This window comes from Theobroma cacao, chromosome 10, assembly GCF_000208745.1.
Source record: "Theobroma cacao cultivar B97-61/B2 chromosome 10, Criollo_cocoa_genome_V2, whole genome shotgun sequence".
NCBI lineage: Eukaryota > Viridiplantae > Streptophyta > Magnoliopsida > Malvales > Malvaceae > Theobroma > Theobroma cacao.
In genome coordinates this window covers 18,592,628-18,615,181 of record NC_030859.1, presented here as the reverse complement: position 1 = coordinate 18,615,181, position 22,554 = coordinate 18,592,628, and the positions used below count along the sequence as shown (strand labels likewise).

Genomic DNA, 22,554 nt, shown 5'->3' with positions numbered 1-22,554 from the left:
ACCATGGCAAAGTCATCATGGATCAAACTAGGGACTTTATCTGCAAGTGGTTAAAAGACAAATCATTTCTACCAATATCGAAAGAAATGTTTGACATTTGACATTCTCGACCAAAATATTGTTATTGAAAAAATATATTCAATTTGACTAAAATTTGGAAGTCAGAACAAACATTTTGATTCATCTATTATGTCACTGTTCACATTGTAAGGAAAGTCTTTATTTACTTATCTATTATTGACGAGATATGTAACACTCTATCTCATATAATTGTACAACTATCTCGTATAATTGTAAGTCTTTAGTGTATTAATTTTTTTTATCCGTAGAGAAGTACTTTTGCTCTAACCTATCTTGACCTTAATATCTCTCGTAAAAAATCTCACTATCAGTTAAAAAATTGAACAAATTCTAATATGACTTGTCACGAATTTATATTTTCAACTCAAAACATGCCTCTTAAGTGAAAGAAACACTTACTTATCCCTAAGAGATCCATAACACCATGCAGCAATTGTCAAGTTCTTGAACCTTGCTCTATTGATTTCAAGAAAAAATTTCAATATTTTTTTATATATATTTACAGAGAATACGATTGAAACCCAATTTTTTAAAAAAGAGATGTACTTATCATTAAATCAAATGTCTGTAATATTAAAATTCAATGCTTCAAACGTAGGCATTTAAACTTGCCACATTGGTCCCATAATTCGTGTAAGAAAACATCAGGTATCCCAACTTCTAGCAAGAATCAAATGAGAAGAGACATCAACCAGCTTTGTTCATTGGCTATTTGTGGGAGTGCTGAGAATCTGGCAAAACAGATTTTGAGCGCTAAAAAGGACTCAAAACTAGTAATAACTCTGAAAGATTATAAGGTTCAATTTGTACAAAATAACATGAAATTGACCATATTCATCTATATATATACCTCAGCAGCTTATCAACTAGCCAACATCATCTATGAGATACAAGGCCTATAGCTACCTTTTTTTTCCCTTGGCTGCTCTTTGTATTTCCTATAATTAACAGTGAGGCAAGCCAGTTTCTTCTCATGCTCTATATGCATCTCTGTACTTATTAACAATAAATAATCCTGTAATTGAATCACCCACCGCGGTCAGGATAGAGTTTCGAGCCAGTATGTCCACACAATGCAGTGGCAATGAAGCTCCCCTGCTGCTCCAATCAAGCAGAGAGGCTAAAACCCAGAAGTCTCCGAGCTTCAGGAATGAACTCAAAAAACACAATGCAAGGTATGAATCATGAGGTGCTGAGCATGCCATAAGTGCTGTCATCAAGAATGATATCAGCAGGATCTCCAATCCATGGTCTTCCTTCCCTCCACTGAAACTTAATCCTTAATTTTCCATTTGCATCAACCCCAACTACCTGCCCTTTACTGGCATGAGTCTCCATTCCCCAACCCCATCTAGGAGTCACAAGCCCCTCTCTTATCCTCACCTTGTCCCCTACTTCAAATGGCCTAACCCGTTCCATCTCCAAAGCCTTACAAAGCCATAGCCTTTCCATAAAGCAGAATGCCACCCATAAGTCTCCATTTTCCATTCGATGCACTACCCCAACGCTTGAATGAGTTACCTCTCCCCAGTGGTGAGTTGGGATTGTAACTGATGATCTAACCCTAACCCAGTCTCCAATGCAAAGTTCCTGTTCCTCAACCAGCTCCACTTCCGATGGATCTAGCATCCAAGTTTTGGAGCCAACAGGAGTGTATATTCTCAGCTTTCCATCAGCATCAATTGCTGCTATTGTTCCAACACTTGTATGGCTATGACCTGACCACCCAAATCTTGGCTGCTTCACTGAGAGCTTTACTCTAACCTTCTGCCCTATGATGAGTTTGTCCACTCTTTCAAGATGGGAAGTAGGCCCCACCCATTTTTCCTGCTCCCCACAAAATGCAACAATGGTGCTTCCATCCCATTCATCTCCTTCATACCCTATTCCTTGCACAACACCAACACTACCAGGTCCAATAGATTTCCAAGTACTGGCATTTTCTCTGAATTGCACCCACTCTCCCACTTCAAACATCTGTTCTATTTCAAGATCTGCAGGATCTGCTCTCCACATCCCTGACAAACCAAAGAAAGCAACTCTCACTTCCCCATCAGCATGAACACTAGTAATAATGCCCCGTGAATCAGACTGAGTCCCTCTCCAGCCCCACCTTGGCTCAACTAATCCAGCTCGAAACCGAACATGTTGCCCGACTTTATAGCTTGGAACCTTTTCTACATCTGAGAAATGGGTACTCCACCTACCTTTCCGGAAGCAGCAAGCCAATTCTAGATATCCAGTATCCTGAACACTATGCACTACTGCTAAACTCTCTTTCCCAATAGTGCTCCAGTCATAACTTGGTCTAGTGCCAAGGCTTGGCTTTGAACGCACCCAATCACCAACTTCAAATCCTGAAAGCCTTTCTGCATCTCCAGGGGAAACTTTCCACAAACTATGCCTGCCAGCAACCTTCACCTGCAGAGCACGAAGAAAACCACTCCATTACAGCAATTCAATAAATGAATATAGAATAGTCAACATATAGTATAATTGTCGAATCCCCTCAACAATGATACAATGACAATGTTGTAACAAAAGAAATAGTGGTCCAACATCTTCCCAAAATGAATCACCCAATGCAGACAATAGGAAAAAAAAAACAAAAAAACACAAAAAAGCTGCCAGAATGAAGGACATCTAATAACATGAGACCAGCTTATTTGCTTCCAGATAAAAAGTAATGGAAAGAAAAAAAAAAAGGTTGCGCTCAAAGATGAGCAGCATGCTTACATTTAAAGCTCCATCCATGTCAATTCGCACAATTTTTCCAACAGTTGCTGGAGTTTCATTTGACCATCCAAGTCGTGGCTGACTGACAGATGGCACAACATGAACCTCTTGTCCCACTTCAAAAGGAGGCACTTTCTCTACATCAGTGACAGAGCAAATAAAAGGCTTGCTTCTGAAGCAGAAAGCAATACCCATATCACCATCCTCCTCTAAGCTATGAATTATGCCAATACTGTTGCGATTAATGTCCTCCCATCCATACTTTGGAGAGGATACTGAAGCTTTTACTCTAACCCAATCGCCAACCTGCTCTTAATGAAAATATACAGAAGATTCTTTAAAATCATAACATGTGTGGCCCAAAAAAAAAAACCCTCAATAAATAGTCCATTGACTACATTGAGAAAGGGGCAGGTAATTACCTTGAAATCCTCGACCTTTTCCATGTCAGAGGGATCAGCCTGCCATGGGATTGGTCGATTAGGTATTTCAATCATAAGAAGCCCATCAGTCTCTATCTCACTAATTCTTCCAACACTATGATGGGTCTCACCACCCCAAGCATATCGCGGTTCTGCGACAGATCGCTTCACACACACCCGGTCACCAATCTATAAAATCAAACAACATATTACTTTTTCTAAGTAAGAAGAACCAGTTTCAACTAAAGAAGAAAAAGAAATAAAGTAAATAGAAAAGCTTTATAACACCATCGATAAAGAAAGTTTGAAGTCTCTTATATACCCTGAATGGAGTAACGGGCTCAACCTCCTCTGGTTCACAATGCCAAGGGTTTGGAAGATAGCTCAAGTCCAACAATAGACTACTATCTGGTCTAACACAATATACTATACCGATGCTCCCAGGTGTTACAGATCCTAAGCCATGCTTTGCTGTTGTAAGAGTTGGACGAATACGAACCCAATCCCCAACCTTGAATTCTTCAACTCTTTCCATTTCTGTAGGATCAGCTTTCCATCCTCTAGAAGCTCCAGGAAAGCCAACACGCAAAATCCCATCATCATCAACACATAAGACAGTTCCAATGCTGTCACGTGCTTGACCACGCCAGCCAAACCTGAAGATTGAAAGAATCTATTCATTAGATCAAACTGTCCTGAAAATATATAAACTAATTATCGATGATCAAGCCATTCAATTAAGTTAATCGGATGCCAGCATCCAAAGGGCAGAAGTACAACTTCAAGAGTAGATTAAACATATAATCCACTGGCTTCTAATGTATAGATTCAGATCAATTGTAAGATCAAGAGGATAAAAATCAGGAAAATCCATAATGGCTTTCTGTCTCTCAGAAACATTGAAAAGACTGTGGAAGCATGAATCCTTGTCTCTTTTCTTTTTGACAGCTAAGAAGAAAATAGTAAAAACCTGCCAAGGGGGTACCAACCTAAGTACAAGCTAAGCATCCAAATGCAGAAGGATTATACTACTGTTCATTGTTGCCCCTTAAGAACAGAATATACACACAGCGACTAAGAGACACATAAACAACATGCCTATCACATCAGATAAAGAAAGTAAATGGCCGAGACATTATGCTGACATCCATTACCATTTACCCAGGGGAATCTCATCACCACTCTCCACTTATATATAATATGTTTATACTAATTTTATGTTATATGATAATTAAAAAGATCACAAATAATACTGTCATCCTACTTTAACAAAAATACTCAAAATATCCTAAGATTACACATGCCATTTCCAAATGGTTTTGGTTACGGTTTTGGAACACTAAGGCAACAGCATGGACCTTCAAAGATAATACCATATTTGTCGAGAGTTTAGCAAAGTTCCCATTCCAGGTAATAAATGGAAAAGCATAGGGTTTAGGCCCCTCCATATCCCAGCCCTAGGATACTTAAAAGACCAAAGAAACTGCCTACAATAAATAAGAAACTAAAATGATCCAAACCTTGGCTCCTTGACATCTTCTCTAAGCTTAACATGCTGCCCTCTGTCCAAAGGAATCACTTTCACAACTTCATTTACCAACACACGAGCCTCTCCAGAACAAAATGAGACAATAAGATTGTCTCTATCCACCACATTTTGCACAAAGCCAACACTTTTATGTCTGGCGCCTTGCCACCCATATGTAGGTGTAGTGATTCTCCGTCGGAACTTCACCCAATCACCCACTTCAAATCTGAATAAGATCAAGAACAAAGGACTCATCATAAAAAGTACAAACAAATAAATAAATCATGTGAATGCATGCACAATGATGTAAACCTTCTCCTTACATTGTAGGGGACAGATGAACTCCCCTATTTGTTAGTGCCTCCATCAGATCTTCAGAAATCCATTCACGGGGAAGTGTCTCTAAAAAGTCACGTAATGTCTTACCACTGTCATCATATGTATTGACACCATGTTAGTAATATAAGGATCCAACATAAAGATTCTACAGTGTAAAATGTGCTGCCAAAAAAAATTGAACCAAAGAAAAGACATGAATAAAAATGACAGCAATAAACAAGAACTGACCTGTGATTTCTGACTTCAACAGCAGCATCAGGATTTCTCAGCATAACTATGAGCCATTCAAGATTTTCACGTATCATTTTTCCAGTATCTGCTGCTATATGGAAAGCATTATCACCTTCATCACCCTGGTGATCAGCAAAGACAGAATGAATAAGTGGACTGCAAGAAGAAAAGAATAGCTCATCCCATGCTGCTCTGATTCTTAATTTTTCCTAAGCACCCTTGTTGGACATATGTTGAAAACTCAAGCTCACTGTCCCATTTATCCTTTATCTCACTCTTAAACAACTGTAATTGCAATTCCTTTTATTTATTTTATTTTAAAATAACCATCAGATTGAAAAAGCAATCAGGATTGATGGAGCACTTGGTAGATTTATTAAGTCAACCACATGCATCATCTTATTCTTTTTTTTAATTACTGCATTAAATACTTAAATATTAGATGCCAAATTGCTCCTTACTTTAAAACTACATTGCTCCAACTGTTAATTTTTCCTAATGTAACCGTGTTGGAGTCATATCAAACACTTGAAAACAAACCAGTATGGGGTTATGACCTTCCAAATATAAGGGAAAACAAAAAAAAAGCGATGTATCTATGTCAAGCATGTAACCATGTCAGACAATCACTGAGCAACACTATAAAGTACAGATACATCTGTGCTGACTTCTTGTGTCAGGTATCAACTAATAGAACAGTTTGACTTAAAAACTTTTGAACCTGGTCAAACAAAGACCACCAAATTTCTTGCTTGCTGTGGATTAAAATTTTTCATGAACTTAAGAATGATAAAGTGCCAAACTATTTAAAACTTGTAAGATAACACATTTTTTCCTTTTTGCCATATCTATTACGTGGGTAGATCAATGTTATCTTTTTGCAAGCCAATGCCTGAATCAAGGGTTCTTCAATAAACAAGAAATTCTTTTGTTCTGAGCAAAAAGTTCCGTTCTAGTTATGATCCCTCTGGTCTCAAATAACAAATCTTCTTCACATCGCTGTAATTGACCAAAAGGAAGTGTCAATTTATCAAATTTAAAGAAAGATTGGGACCCATCCATTCCTACAACAATTTTAACTATCCCAAATTACCCAACTTCATTAGCTTTTATACTCGAGCAATGTCAAAAAAGGTAAATGTTAAGAGCACAGCAAAAACATCTTAAACTTCTCTTTTAGAAAGCCAAATTTAATCCTCCTTTATTATAACCCACACCCTACACATTGCACAACTTTTCCAACCAATTACTGCCAATTATAACTTATGACTTAACACCCTAGTTTTCGTGTTTATCACAACTTCAGCCTCAGATAGAATCGTTTCAAACCTTATTCAACTATTAACCCTAAACCACCCTCTACAACCATAAAACCTAAGACCTCTAACTTTCCCAACCCTGACCAACTAGAAACTCTGAGAAGGCATACTTTTCAAAATATCTAATATGTTAACACTCCTTCATTCTCCTGGAAGACATTGTCTAGAATCAGCAGATAGACCTTGTGCAACAAATTATGCCCTCGCAACACAATTGCTAAAAATAAGCACACTTCATTCTTACTCAAGTTCTCAGCATCATCTGCCATGTACTCTCCAGCACATTGCATTTTAAATTAGCATGCCTAATAGGATGATTACGCAATTAATTTAGCCACATTCCATGTCTAATATTTCAATTTATTTATATATCATTTTCTGTGTCTGTAGGGCTCTACATCAAAGAACTATGTTTACTTAAATTGCTAAGCACCCAATTCTTTATTATATGGAGGCTTGGTCTTGCTCTTCAAGAAAATGAGTTATTCATTATAATTTAGATCAAACCATCCTCAGACCAACATAATCAGAAAAAATAACTCTAATATGTGAACCCCAAACAACTACCAAAATAATAAAGCAAAGACTCCAAATACAATTGACCTAGATCATGTATATAGTGAATATCTGTGCATTAAACACTAATTTACTTCCTTAACAAAAAGGTCCATAATCCAATTACGTGATTTGGGGAAACATATGCCAAAGCATTCCATGGAAAAGATTTTTTGGTAGTGAGGGTAGAAACCTGCAAATTACAATCTGCCCCAGCAGATAAAAGCAACCCAACACATGACGTTGCCCCTCTGGCCAAAGCTACGTGTAGGGGTGTTGTATTGTGCACATTTCTGATGTTCACATCCACTCCAGCATCAAGAATTATCTGTTTACCAGTTTGAAATTAGAACTTGTATAAATAAATGTGAAGAAATTTGCGTTGATGCATGAAAAGGAATCAAATTATCAAAGAAAAAGGCCAATTAAGTGCTCCTCACAGAAAGGAAGTTATGTAGCTTACTTTTACCAAATCAACATCATTAGCCATAGCAGCTGTATGCAACGCTGTTCTCCCATGTTGAGAATCTTGGGCAGTGCAATCTGCCCCAGCTGCAAGCAATATTCGCACCAGTTCCCTACCCTCTACAAGCAGTTTTATGAATGAATCATATCATCACTACTGAATAATACAAATTCATGTGGTTAAAAAGATGGACACAACATTGCCAAGAAAAAATGAAGTAAACCAAGGTATGGTAGTAGGCCTTGAAGGGTGGTAACAGAGGTGGTTGAAGAGTTTAGTAGGTTATGGTTTGCCTGAAAAAAAGATCAAGGTTTAAGGATGTGAAAGACATACAAGAAAACAATCTAACAAATACCAGAAAAGACACTAAGGATGTCCTAACAGTGTTGTAACTGGTATGCCAAAAAGGCTGTAGCAACAGTGAGAAGAATAATTCAAGGAAGGAGAAGAGGAAGAATCTCTCTTAACATATTCCTTGCATCCATGCTTAAATTAAACAAAATAATCATAATTTTATTAATCAAAATCCTCAAGAAAATAAGATCAAATAGAGAACTATAAAGAATCCACTAGGAATAAATTTCCAACCAAGAAACCAGCTAGTAAAAAAGTAAAAAGCAACAACCAGTCAAAGCACAATAACATGAACTCCTAGAAATCTTGGCCAAAAAAGAACACCACACAGAAAATTCTAGAGTAATCTATACCAACATGGTAAGTCGATGCAGAAATTACAATCCCAATCCTGAACAACAGAATCCCATAATTCATAACAACGAATAAAATCCTAAATTGGAGTTTTCAATGACCATATGAAACACCACATTATGACTTTTAAGGAAATATACATTATACCAAAAACTGTGTCCCAATTCAAAGATGTTACAGCATGGCTTAAATAACGTTACCTAACTTTAACTGGAGGAACTGTGAAGAATAGCTGAAGATGAAAATTTGACTAGATACTACTTCTAAAAGTGAAATTTCTGACCATTTACGTAAAGAAGACAATCCAAGAGTGCTGCATTACCTATTTCGTGATCTTTCTTTAGAGCAGCTGCCATGCACAAAGCAGTGCCAACAGGACTGGGAATATCAATTGTATCAGCAATTTCTTCTGGAGATGCAACTTCCACCCACCTTTTGACAACAGCCACATTCCATGTTGCCACACACAAATGCAATGGTCTGATGATGATGAATCAAGATATGAAGCAGCAGCAGGAAACAGAATGAAAAATTAAATGCTAAGAACTTAATGCAGTCACATTCTAAAGAAAATGTGGTAATATGCGCAGACAGGAAACAGACTAGAATAGTTGAAATGTGATAGCCTATTTCAATTATTCCAGTTTTACTTTGACAAATCTATGTTTACTGCCCGAGAGAGAATGAAAGTCAAAGTAGTAATAAATTAAGATTTAACCACCAATTCAGTATATGAAAGGATCAAAATTTTCCTAAAGCTCTTTTTAACTTTCTCAAGGGATCACTTTGAATGGATATTTACATATTAGTCGTGTAGTAATCCCTGTCTTCTCAAGCCAGTATCCTAAACCATACCCCACAAGCCACTAGCTAAGCATATCAATAAAGTAATATTTCAATTATGAGTAAGTTTAGAAATCAAAGCATCAACCAATAGATGACTGGATTCATATGCAGACACCAAAGGCAAAATAATAGAACACAACCCTAATGGCAATGCATGCATCTGTCTCCAACATAATTGAGAAGAGAGATTGTTCACCAGTTATCTGTCCTGCATGAGTAGACTATTAAAATATCAGTGATGACTGATAAGTTCAAGGGTATCTCGTCTAAAGGTGTTCACAAATTCAACACCCAAAATCGACGAATATCTAGCAGGGTAACATATTATTATTGCGATCTGTTTATAAAAATGAAAACAAGAGCTATGAAAAAAACCAATAAGAAAAATACATTCAAAAGTTAGAGACAAAATGGAAGCTGGTAATTTTTAACCCAAAGTTAATCAAGCAGGTCATTCTATCGTGAAGTTAAATCACTTACTCAGTTTACAGAGTTCTAGACTAATTAAACAGAAAGGCTACAAGTGCATTATTGACGACTTTCATCTCTCAGAAAGGGAAAACGAGAAACAAATATGTATTTAGTGTTCTACTACTAAAAACAACTAAGCGCTCAGGTGTGGAGCAGCAGAGTACTTACGTCAGATTTTTTGAATTCAAAAAAGCCATTGATCTACAGCCTCCATTTTCCAATATGACAAGTGCGCATTCTGTATACTTCTTGGCCACAGCTCTATGAAGCACAGATTCACCTTCATCATCCACTGCATTAGGGTCAGCTCCCGCCAATAGCAAATCCTGTTAGACATTTAGCAACATAAACCAGATAACTCAAAATAGTGGGGAAGAAGCAAGAAAACCATATACATCTGATTGACATAAGACCTACACGCATGCAGTCAGGTTGACCATGGTAGGCACAAACATGGGCAACAGATGGACCAAAGCCATCCCTCAACCTGGATTGAACATCAGCACCTCTCCTAATGAGAGCAAGCACACATTCTGGGGATCCAGCTGCTAAAGCAAAAACAAGAGGGGGATCCCCATCCTTATCCAAAACATCCACATTTGCCTCTGTGTACTCCAATATTGCCTCAACAAGTTCAGCACTACCTCGTCTACAGGCCAAGTGAAGAGCAGTTTGCCCATCAGCATTCTGTGCTTCTAAAAGTGAAGAAATTGAGCTGCCACTATGTTCATATGAAGCCTTTGCAAGAAAATCTCTGCACAAACAAAGTAAAAGGGAATATCAAAAATAAGATAAGAAGCTTAAGGTTTTTCAAAAAAGAGAGCTAAAAGCATGTCTGAAATGAAGTGCACTAACCTCAAGCCACCCACATCTCCTTCAGAAACAAGCCGATGCAGATGGTTAGGATTTTCAGGTAAAACCTCCAAATCAGACATGGGTGGCGGCTCCACTGCATTTGACCCAGGAAATTTGGCAAAGCCACTGCATTCACCAATAAAATTCATCAAACACTATCAACTAATTTTACTGAAAATCTGTCTCTCATAAATAAACAACCACACAAAAGCATAACCAACATTAAAAGCATCAGCTGTGTCTAAGGCCAGCAATTAGCTTTTATCTAGGCATCACAAAGAACAATAGAGGAAAAAGGCATGGGTAACAACCCAAATTCTGTTCTTACTTATCAGGGCTTGCAGGTGGGCTGCGTGGTATCTCTTGCAAATGACGGAGGAATATTGCCAACATCGCATTAAATGTTGGTCTTTTTGATGGCTTGAACTGCAGGCAGTCACCAATCATCTTCCACAATTCCCTAGGTAATCCTACACCTACTACACTTGCATACTGTGGCGGCAATTTCCGAGCCTTAACAACAGTTCGATAGATTTCATCTGCACTCAGACCTGCCCAACTGCATAAAAAAATTCAGATGTGTTACAATGAAACCATACCATTAATGAAAACATGGAAATCCATACACAGAAAAAGAAACAGAAGAGTAACACAAGAAAAAACAGATTGCTCCACATACGGGATGAAACCAGTGCACATTTCCACCAATGTACAACCAAAACTCCAGGCATCTGATTCTGCAGATATGCCTATTGCATCATCCCAGAACAGATTAAGTGACTTCTTTACTGGCTCCCATGCCTCTGGGGCAGTGTAATGTGGGCTGAGCATTGTGCAATCCATGCACGAATGAATCTTTGAGGAATCATATTCAGTTCGAGCTTTTCGGCAAGCAGGTTTCTTCAGAATTGCAGCAAGTCCATAATCAGAAACAACAGCATGACCACTTGCATCCAAAAGAAGATTAGATGGTTTTATATTCATACAAACAACACCTGCCGCATGAAGTTCTGCCACCCCTCGTGTAATGTCTGCTCCATATCTACATTTGGCAAACACTCACAAAGTCATGTAAAATATTACAGCCACATAATCATCATAGCTAATTATCTAAGATGTTAAATATGCTAAAGACAGGCATAGACTTGGTAAAACAGGAAAAAACTTGATGTGATTTAATACAGCCTCAACCCAGTGAAAAAAAAAAATTAAAATCAAAAAAAGGGAAAAATCATAATTATGCAGAAACAGAAAAATGCATGACACATGATAGCTACAACAGTTAGCTCTAATAACAAACTGTAAGAAATCTTATGCATAAAAACATTAAGAAAGGGGGAAAAGGAAAAAGATAAAGTGCCACATATATCTTTCCCATGCATAATAATGCTGCATTCACATTTTCTATGGTCAGTAAAAATGTATACATAACAATTCATTCATCTTATCAATCTACAGACTTCAACATATCATATTACTGATACCTCTCACTATCTTCTTGAACTTTTTTGCACTTGCATTTCTTAGTAAAATTCAAATTAATTTTAGCTACTTCTTTCTACTCTCAAAGTAACGATGTTAAATTCTACCATTTATCACAAGAAAAGCTATTCCCCTAGAAAAATGTCTTGGGTGTCTTAAGGAACTTCAATCAAAATGAAAATTCCTTGCATTATTTGCATGTTTTGTGTTCATAGATTCACCATTCTAACCAGTAACAACAATGCACACCAAGTTAACATTCTCAAAATAATTACAAAAGGACAAATTTGGTTCAGCCTTAACTCTAATGGAAATGGCGTTCACAACGTAAGAACCTCCAGTTGAAGGAAAATTTGAAAAGTCAAGTGGTCCCTTTCATATAAAATATAGAAAAGTGTAATATTATTTACTTAAGAACTGTTCATAAAGTTGTCAATAAATTTTCAAGAAACAAGAGAAATAACCTGTCAATACTCTGATAAAGTCTTTGATTAGACTAAAACTGGCAAGTATCATCCGGCAAGACGTTAAAGTCTAAGAAATCCCTATAATTCTATTTGTTTACTTTCTTAAATACATCCATCAGAAACTAGCACGTAAAGGTTGAGCCTAATCAATAGCAATAATGCTAAAATCGTACATCTATTCTAATATTGGTAACAAAGCAATCTTAACATAAAAGTGCCAAATGCCAATTATAGCTAAAGCTATTTCTGAGGCCTAGCACTATTGATAAATCCCCAGTGATATTTTGCAATCTCAAATAAAAATAGGCCTTCTTGTTTTGTAGCTCCTTTCTTGCTTAGCAGTTCGGTAATCAAGGTTACATATAACTACAATTTTCTTCTCCTTATTTAATGCAAATAAAAAGACATACCTGCACTAATAGCTCCTACATTAATTTCAGCAGTGAAAGGAAAATTTAGTAGTACTATAGCATAAATGAACGTATGTACCAGTTTCATTTTATGGATCATGCAGAATTTGTCACATTTAAAACACTAACATTACTTCAAGGCCTGCAAAATATTTTCCTCCACCCGTCTAATTGTGGCATGATCCCAATTGTAAAAACGTAAGCATTAAATCATCTTCTTCCACAATACCCCAGGCAAATATCACCAATCAAAACCGAATAACCCCCAATTTTTTTCCCTTAAATATATAACATTGCTTGAACACAGCCTCTCCTGCATCCTTGCAATAGGTAACCATCTTTTAGGGGGGGGGGGGGGGAATGAACCAAGACTTGGTGATTAGAGACTGCCCATTTGCCCCATCTGGCAATCTTAATCAGATTGCAACAAACACAAAGTGACATAAATCCATCCACACTCACATGGTAATCATGATGAATGGCTCATAGACATTACCGACTAATTATCAGAAGTAACTTGAAATAATACATACTCAATACATATAGAATATCCTTGGTCAGGATGCACCTATCACTCGACGACGAGGCTTTTGCAGATAAGGAGTAGAATATTCATACCAAATATGTCAATCAACAAGCACATGGACTAGGAATTTTCATTAAGTGGTCAAAGTTAAAATGTTTAAATCCTTTGGCATCTGCATAGAATCTGCATATATACATTAAAAGTGAAGTAAACGAGAAAAGTTAAATATTTGAGATATCAAAGACTACCATACAAACTATCTTAGCCTCCATGGAAACACATTGATCACCCTACAATCATTTCCAATGACACTAAAGTGTAAAGTTCTATTCAATGTACAAATATCTACAATGCAAGAAAACTATTTTTTTTCAACCACTTCCCTTGGAATCACAATACTATAATCTACTCCATACAAGGCAACAAGAATTCACTACATCTAGCAAGTCACCCTTTTCAACCGAATAACACAACCCAACATATTGCAACAACTTCCCACGCATCAACAACAAAAAGAAAATCTGCATAAAACATCAAGATTTGCTCTCATCTGCCCTAGTCTACAAAACCAACATTAAAATTAGAAGACCAATACCAAAGGGGAACAGCTCAAAGGTTAAGGTTCATTCAGCCTGACAATAAAGAGTCTCGGCAAAAGGCACATTTTGCCCTGGCCTAAGAGCAACCTATCAACTTTATATATATATTTTTTTAGCAACAAGAGAATAAGTTGTAAAATACCATCTACCAAAGTCAACATAATCAAAACCATTTCACAAAATGAACACCAAACAAAATGTCATTAAACCAAAAAAAAATTGCCAAAATTTAAAAACAAAACCTTAGAACTTGCTCCAAAGTAAGTCTCCCTTCATTGTTCAACATTGCAGATTGAATCGACCCGTGACACCTATCCATAACAATCCCCAAACTACCATCTTCCAACCTAACAACTCCATGGAAAGTACAAACATTCCTACACCACATTGATGCACGCCTCAAACTGTCAAGTTGACCTTGTACCCATTCCCCATCCATCCCTTCCATTGCCCCAACTTTCTTCACCGCCACCTTATGCTTACACAGGCTTCTTCCTGCCCCGCCTTGGGTCCCACTAATCACCGCTGCCCACGTTTCCACTCCCGCTCTCCCTCCTTTTCCTTCCCCTTTCCCTTCTATCTTCCTAACCAACCTTAGTCCCGGATGAGCTGACAGTTCGATCACCGGCCCGCATCCGGCAGCACCACCGGAACTCGAAGCATGTGATCCACGGTTAATCCGGCCACCTGCCAAGTCATCGAAAAAATCCCCATTTTCATCATCACCCTCTCTCTCTTCATCATCATCTTCTTCATCATCCGTGTAATCGCAATCGAAATCGTTCCTCAAATTCGACCCTGAGTTGGAGTTCGAGTCAAGAAGAGCTAAAATCCCATAATTCTTCTTCAAAGCCTGGACCGAGTTACCGACAAGGGACACGTGGCGGCATCGGGGACACGGCAGAGAAGTATCAAGGGAAGCCGAAAACATTTTGGAAAGACACTCCTTGCAAAACCCATGACCACATTGAAGCAACAAAGGAACTCTCTCTTCCTCGTTGTACCGAGTTTGGCAAACCGAACAACAGGCTACCTTCATTTCTCCTTTTACCCAGAAAATAAAAAAAAATCCTCAAAACCCAAACAGGAAATTAGTAATATCAATTAAAAAACCCACTTTTTAAGAGGAAGAAGTCACGAGAGAAGGGGAAATGGCAGATCCATTAAAAGGGAATATGAAGGTCTAAAAACAGATCATAAAACTTATGATTAATAAATACAAAGAGAAGAATTCAGATGAGAGAAAGAAAGGTTTTTCTAGAGAGAGAAAATGAGGGTTTTTTAAAAGGAAGTAAAAGGATTTGTTCCTTTTTTCATTTTTTTTATTTTATTTTATTTTCTTTGGGAGTTTTGAGTTTGGGTTTGGCTGCTGAAGTCTGAAGCTGTTTTCACTTTGGTGACTTTATTGAGTTTATGTGTTATGTCTCTCTCTCCCCCTCTCACCAACCTGATTCCTCAGCCTTGTTTACTTTTTCCTTCTATTGATTTTTTTATTATATTTTCTTTTAATATAAAAAAAAGTAGTAAAAATATAAATTGATATAAATAATGAAAATTTTTTAACACTGTTAATGATTGGATTAATATTATTAATTTCAAAAAGTATAAAAATTTAATTTATATAAATTATTATGTAAAAATCAAATTCATCATTTTGATAAAATATAATAACTGATTGCATAATTTATTGAGTTTTTTTTTGTTTTTATTTTTTCTCATACCAAAAGAAAAATTGATTAGAAAAAATATTTCCATGATTAAAATTTAGCACTTCGATTTTAAAAGTGTGAAGTTTGAATTTTAAGATGAAAGAGAAGATAGAAAATTTTCTTTTTATTATATAACTTAATTTTACATGTAAAAAAATTAATTCAAATTATTATTTTTTTTATTTTTTTGGGGGGTTTGTACTAAGGGAACAATGGGAGCTAGGCTGGAGAAATATGGAGAAAAGGGAGCACTAACTAACTTTGGCAAAGGATGGTGGAATTATTTATGATCTATCCAATCATGGCCTTCCATTTGGACAATGGGTTTGTAAGATTCTTATTTCCAGCATTAAAAAAATAAAAATAAAGGGTTTTTTTTTTACATGGTGTATTTGGTATGAAGGAATAGGGAAAAAAATGGAAGAATTTATTGTCCTTTTTTAAATAAATAAAAAGAAAGAAAAATTAGAATATCTGGATTAATTAGTGTTAGGATGTAATACTAATATAGGACTCAATTGTAAAATCATGATAACTTACATGGCTGATAATGGAATTATCCCCTATTTATATGGTACCGCATTCAATTTTCTTGAAATAGACTTCCTAATTACACCTGATAGTACCCTAATTCTGCTGAAATATTTTGTTGGAAAAATCAGAATTTAATTCTAAATTGACTTTTTCTTTTGTGGAAAATTGACTTATTGTTAAGTAAGAGTCAAAATAGTATTCGACATTTGAATGGCATACCAAAATGATCCTTTAAATTGCATGGAACCATAGTATTGAGGAAATGTCTTTTTATTCATATAAAAATTAAATGAAAATTAAATTCCATTTGACATTTAAATGACAAAAATACCTTTACAACCATGTAACCTATAATCATCCTAATAAAAATTTACTTACCAAAATAACATGTTAATATAAGATTTTTCTTAAATCTATTTTCTTGGGTTCTTTGATATAATAAGTGTTTAACATTATTAATTTGTCAAAATAAAATTGGTGTAGAGGGTAGGGCAAATCAACAATTTAACATATGGTGTATTTGCCTGGGAGAACTTGAAGAAAGGTACTTAAAGAATTTTATTTAAGTTTTGCTCACCTTTAATTAACCTTCTAATGGAGCATTAAGATTTAAAATTTGATTTCTTCAATCTTTTGTTACTGTCATATAAATTAAAAAAAAAAAAAACTCTTACAACATACAATCACATGTGTATAATCATTGAAAATTATAAATTTTAGGTTCAAGTTTTATTATGTAAGAGTGAGTCTCAATTAATTTCAGTCTCAAGAGAAACCAAAACCAATCAAACCGATGCTCAAAGATGACCAACCAAAGTCGACCAGTCATCATGAAAAACCGATGTAGTTGGAATTGTCAGTTGCAGTCGGTTGTGTGGTTCCAACTGACCATTGCTCACTCCTAACTAGAATGTTGTAAATAAATGGGTAAGGAAGAAGGTTGAGGCGGGCGACAAGGAAGGTTGAGGCGATTAGTGGTGATTGGCAAAGGTAGATGCAACACAGCTACGAGTAAGCAACGGCGGTTGCTGATAGTGTTGCAGATAGCAACAAGTGAAGTGTGAAGATGGCTCTATTTAGTGTTTAGGGTTTGAAATTGAAAAAGTAGTGATCGAGGGCAAAAGATAGAGTTTAATGAAGCTTACAATAGGAATCCCACCCCCCTCCCCAATATATCAAAAATAATTTTTTTTCAAAAAAAATGCATTGATTTTTCAATCAATTCAAGGGGGAAAAGTTCCCACCATTAACTAATAGAAGAAACCAATAACCATAACCAGTGCTACAATTAACATCGAAAAACTAATTCGTTTAGGGTTAAAATTGTTCGTTGCGGTCGATTGTGCGGTTACAACCGATCACTGCTTATTCTTATTATTATGTGTGGATCTAATCCAATTTTATGTCAAATGTCTAGTTATATGTTAATTTGTTTGATTTATTTTTTTAATTTTTATTTAAATAGTAATACTTAATTGTCATTGTAATATATACTTGTAATTATAAATTTTTACTTTTATGATCATTAAATGGAAATTCAACACAAGAACGTGGCTATCATTTTCAAAAAAAACAGTGGATTGAATTATAAGTGTACTTTGATGATAAGGATACCAATATAATTTTTCGTTAATCAAAAAGATACCATGAATTATGCTAGCAAGAAAACAAAAATAAGTCACTTGTAAATACTAAATAGGAAAAAACTACATGAGCAATTTCACAAAAGGGATATTCTACTTGATCAAATTTGTATAACTCTTATTCTTGGCATTACAATTTACAAATCCTTGATAGACAAAGGTAAAATGTTTGTTAAAAAAAAGTGCAATTTGTATTTCATCTTCTAATGGGCGTTCATTACCCAAGCCCAATTAAGTTTATTGGCTCCTTGCATGTTGTTGTCTTGGGCTCTTGGGCCTAACTTTTCCCCTCAATTTTGGTTAAGAGACAATGTTAATGTGAGTTTGAACTTAATTTAACAACACAAAAAGAAAAATCTTCTTGACTTGGGATTGGGTTTCAATTTATGATCAAATATGATAAATTATTAATTACATGAAATTGTCTTTTTTATTTATTAAGCCCAGTGCATATCTAAAATAATATTTAGGTTCCATTCGGTTGATAAATTCGCTATTTGCATTTTTTCTTTATATCTCTTCTTTCAAAATTTTAACAAAAGATATGAAAGGGTTCTCTTTTCTCTTTTTTTTTTAAACAACATGGAAGAGTACAACGGGGACTTAATATTTTTATCCGAACTTCATCCCATCTTACTCTTACCACTTTAGTTGAAAGAATTTTTTTTTTAATACAAGATGAACAGATACAACTGAACTTAAATTTTATATTTGAACTTTATCTCATCTCAACCTTATCACTTGAGTTAAGTCATATCGATATAGTATAAAGTTCTCGAAAGCAAATATGCTAATTTTTTTGCAAAAATACTGCTAACATAATAATAATAATAATAATAATAATTTAGTGTAAGAGAGGTGTATTAATTTATTTAGTGTCATAATTAACTCACCTTTAATGGGTAGCAATTTTGACTTAATTTGTTATCATCCACTTTACTTTAATAACCCACTCAAAAAAAAGTCCAAAGAAATCATTTTATTCCCCATTAAACTACCCAAATAATCAATATTTAGTTACTTTTTGTACTTTTTCCCCCCATTTTACTATAGTTTCCAAAATTTTGGCATATGCATAAACATTTTGGCTTGAGTTAGATAAACATTTTGGAAGTAAGAAATTGGCCAACATTAAAATAATGTCTTGGACAAAATAAAACAATAATTTAATTATGAAAAAGAGATAGTAAATTAGTGATATGATCATATCACTGATAAAATAATAAAGCAATTTTTTTTTCGATTTCATGTTTTAATCGAACTCTCAATGAAATTAATATGAATTATTTCTGATAAATACGTACATATAATTATATATATAATAATTAACTAGATAGAGACTATGACTATATAATTACATATTTTTAAATTAATTAAATTGAATCAAAGCTTCTAACAGCCTCAAGCTGAGAAGGATCATGAAGCAAACTTGATGTAAACATCCCCAAGAAACTCCCTTCCATGATAAGTCCATCGTCAAATGGCTCAAACACAGAGAATTCATGGTTGGAATTCCCCAAAGGCAACCCCCTAACCACACGATCATCATCAACAACCCTCTCTGTCGTCGTCGTCGTCACGTCTGAATGGGTCGGAGAATTTTCAGAGCTGCCGTAGTTGTCCATGAACTGGACGGAGACATCGGAGTCTTTCCCGGTGAGTTCTTGCACCAAAGCCCGGAACTGCGAGGCACATGTCTTGACCTTCATGGGACTTGAAATGTAAACCACTTTGATATCTTTCTTAGAGTTGCTTCTCTTTGAATGCTTCTTGTGGGGTTTCATGCGGCGAACTCCTTGTACATCCATGGAAGAAAAAGGAAAGTAGCATGTACTTATGTATAATAAGATATGGTTGATGATGGATATGGGAAATAATTTAACTACGTTTAGGGGTTTATATAATGGTACGACAATGGGGAATTATTATAGTAAAGAAAGGTGATTTCGTGGAAGGAACATGGCATAAAGGAAAAAGGAAGGTTACAAGAAACAAGGGTATAGAAAAATATTAAAGAGGATTCTTGAGAGATACTTAAATGACCCGTAAGCTTTGTGTATTCATAGGCTAAAAGGCAATAGGGTAAAGCTTCCGAAAGAGACATTAGGGTTCATTGTTCATTGTAACTAGCAAGAAATGGATATAGAACACGTGCGCAGACTCTTGTGACCATGGAAAACTTGGACCTTGGATTGGTATGGAAATAGCGGGCAGGGGGCCAAAAATATCTTGATGTGGCAGAATTTGATTGGTTAGGGAAAGTGTATTTCCTACTATATTTTTCTCGGTTTTTATTGTGGCTGCTACTCTGTCGACATTGTTTATCTTTACTTTGTGTTTGTTTTTCTTTCTCTTCTGTTTTTTTCCAAGTTTGTCTTTCCTTTTGATTGAAAGCTTGCACATGTGTCTAGAATTGTGTGATCAATTGTAGTTATCAAGTATAGTATATGAACCAATGTTTATCTAAAGAAATTTGTTTAATTAGTTAGTTATCATATAATTAGTAATATAAACTGTTAATTACTATATTTAATATAGTATTTATAAATAAACAATCATATGCATTGGAGACATGTGTGTAAGAGAGGTACAGAGTAATATGGTTTATGATTTATGTTTATTACATTATCGGTATATAAATTAATTTTATATAATATTTAACATATTACGTGTTGTTGCCTTATTAACAAGTGAAATTAAAGGTTTGAGAATGGTTTTTGTTTAATAATCATCGAAATATAGATTGTGATAACATATTTGTAATTTTTTTAATTTGTTTAATTTAATAGGAAAATATTATCAGTATGAGAGATAGGATAGATACGTGTTTTGAATTTAATTCAAATGATAATGACAATTCAATTTAAATGGAAATTTTAAATTCCAATCGTGGGTTAAAGAATAGAGGACTTAATACACAATCATCATCATTATTATTCTCTTCATGACATAGATGTTAAGGGGACCGCAATCAACTGGCATCATGTTCATATTGAGAAACTTCTGTTGAGGAAAATGTTCCGTCTGTTAAAGAAAATTAATTAAGAAGCTAAAATAAAACATTTTAAGATTTTAATATATTTTATCCCATTATTACAAAAAATAAAGAATTTTAAAGTATTTTTTTATGTATAATCAGGTTTAAGGTATCATATTCTTAATAATTTTTAAAAATTAATATAATCAGATTCAGATAACGGGTATATTAAAAGTGATACCCAAACTAGAGATCGATATTAAAAATTCTATTCGATCTCATTCAAAATCCGAATATAAGATACTAAAATTCTATATTATTAGGTCAAATACTCATATGTACCTGTACAAAGCCAACTCATTGACATTCCTAGATAAAATCTCATAAGATTTGAATTACCGTTTCCCTTTTAGTATAAAAAAAAGGAATTTAAAAGAATTTTCTTATGTTGAACTTCTAGACCCTTTAGCATTTACCTATGTTGTTTTTTTTTCTTATTTAAGGAAAAGGTAGACTAAAAATCTGCCTGAATTTCTAACTAAAACAAAATTCAATGACAAAGATTTTTTTTTTTAGTCTAATTTCACAAAGCCATACTTGTACTAAAGTATTACTATTTCTTAAGAATCAAGCCTCATGTAATCTAATCTTAATTATGATGACCATGACTTTCTGTCCTTGATACTTGCTAAAGATAAACTAAAGGTGGAAAAATTTTTAAAAAGGAAAATATAGGAAACTTAGTTAGTTAAGGAAATTAAGTGCACATGCTTCTAGATTTTTGTACTTAAAACATTAAATATTTGATTCAATCATATATGTGATGCATGCATGTATTTCTATTCAAAAAATTGATCTTGAAATCTTTGAATGAAGATTTGTATTTTTTTTATTTGTTCAGTATATATCAAGACTCACCCATCATTTGACTTTAGATTACATAATAAAAAAGAAGATAAAAAAATAAGTTCTTCGTCTTAAAAATTTCATTGTCTGTCTTAGGATTTGAAGATAAGGTTTTCAAGTCGGGATTTTAAATTCTAATATGCAAGGTATTGTTAATTATTAAATTTTAAAATTATTAATTTGTAATCTCAAGTTTAAATTTTAAAATGAAAAAAATGCGATTGACAAAGGATGCCCATTAAATCTTAAATTAAACTGCACTAATGGATAATTCAAAGTTTAACCTCAATAAAAAATGCAGTTAGTTAAGTAATTACATGTCAAATTTTTAACAAAAGATCATTAAAAATATGAAATCACAATAATAAAAAAACTTATTGCCTTTAATTTAGAAAGAAAAAAAAAGTTTTCCTAAGTTTCATGTACATACAATTTTCATTTTATTTAGTTTTCTATTATCAAAATGAATCATATGATAACAACTTAAACATAAATTAATTCATATCCCTTTATTTTTTCTAAATTTTTTTCTGCATGTACACAAATTAAAATTTTTACGTAAATTTCAATATAATGTCCAGTGACAGATTCAAGATTTTATATGATAGGTAACTAAATCATAACTATTAAGATAATTATACTATATATTTTAAATTATATATAAATAATAAAAATTAAAAATTAAAAAATGACAACCATCTTCTTACCACCACTTTAACTCCATCGGATCACTGGTGATAATAT

The 22,554-nt window shown here is 34.4% G+C and overlaps 2 protein-coding genes across 2 annotated transcripts; both read right to left on the bottom strand.

Annotated features, from left to right (window-relative positions):
* On the bottom strand, nucleotides 677-15,080 carry LOC18587162 (E3 ubiquitin-protein ligase KEG). Its single transcript, XM_018129309.1, has 16 exons — nucleotides 14,284-15,080; nucleotides 11,237-11,599; nucleotides 10,886-11,116; nucleotides 10,558-10,683; nucleotides 10,120-10,456; nucleotides 9,871-10,028; nucleotides 8,708-8,865; nucleotides 7,675-7,796; nucleotides 7,405-7,539; nucleotides 5,335-5,459; nucleotides 5,091-5,195; nucleotides 4,760-4,993; nucleotides 3,562-3,895; nucleotides 3,240-3,428; nucleotides 2,818-3,123; nucleotides 677-2,502 (listed from the first exon to the last, which is right to left on the bottom strand). Exons 1-16 carry the CDS (start codon nucleotides 15,078-15,080, stop codon nucleotides 1,264-1,266), a joined length of 4,959 nt encoding a protein of 1,652 aa, XP_017984798.1. The 3' UTR covers nucleotides 677-1,263.
* Nucleotides 19,183-19,935, bottom strand: LOC18587161 (sigma factor binding protein 1, chloroplastic). Its single transcript, XM_007010855.2, has one exon. The coding sequence runs from the start codon at nucleotides 19,733-19,735 to the stop codon at nucleotides 19,301-19,303; it is 435 nt and encodes a 144-aa protein (XP_007010917.1). The 5' UTR covers nucleotides 19,736-19,935; the 3' UTR covers nucleotides 19,183-19,300.

What these genes read in the sequence shown, in the direction of transcription:
- LOC18587162 (XM_018129309.1), bottom strand. Translation starts at nt 15,080, where the DNA reads ATGAAGGTAGCCTGTTGTTCGGTTTGCCAAACTCGGTACAACGAGGAA. An exon ending in GTTCATCTGTCCCCTACAAT is followed by an intron (nt 4,994 to 5,090) that starts GTAAGGAGAAGG and finishes GATCTTATTCAG; the next exon opens with ATTTGAAGTGGGTGATTGGG. An exon ending in AAAAGGTCGAGGATTTCAAG is followed by an intron (nt 3,124 to 3,239) that starts GTAATTACCTGC and finishes CATTAAGAGCAG; the next exon opens with GTTGGCGATTGGGTTAGAGT.
- LOC18587161 (XM_007010855.2), bottom strand. Translation starts at nt 19,735, where the DNA reads ATGGATGTACAAGGAGTTCGCCGCATGAAACCCCACAAGAAGCATTCA.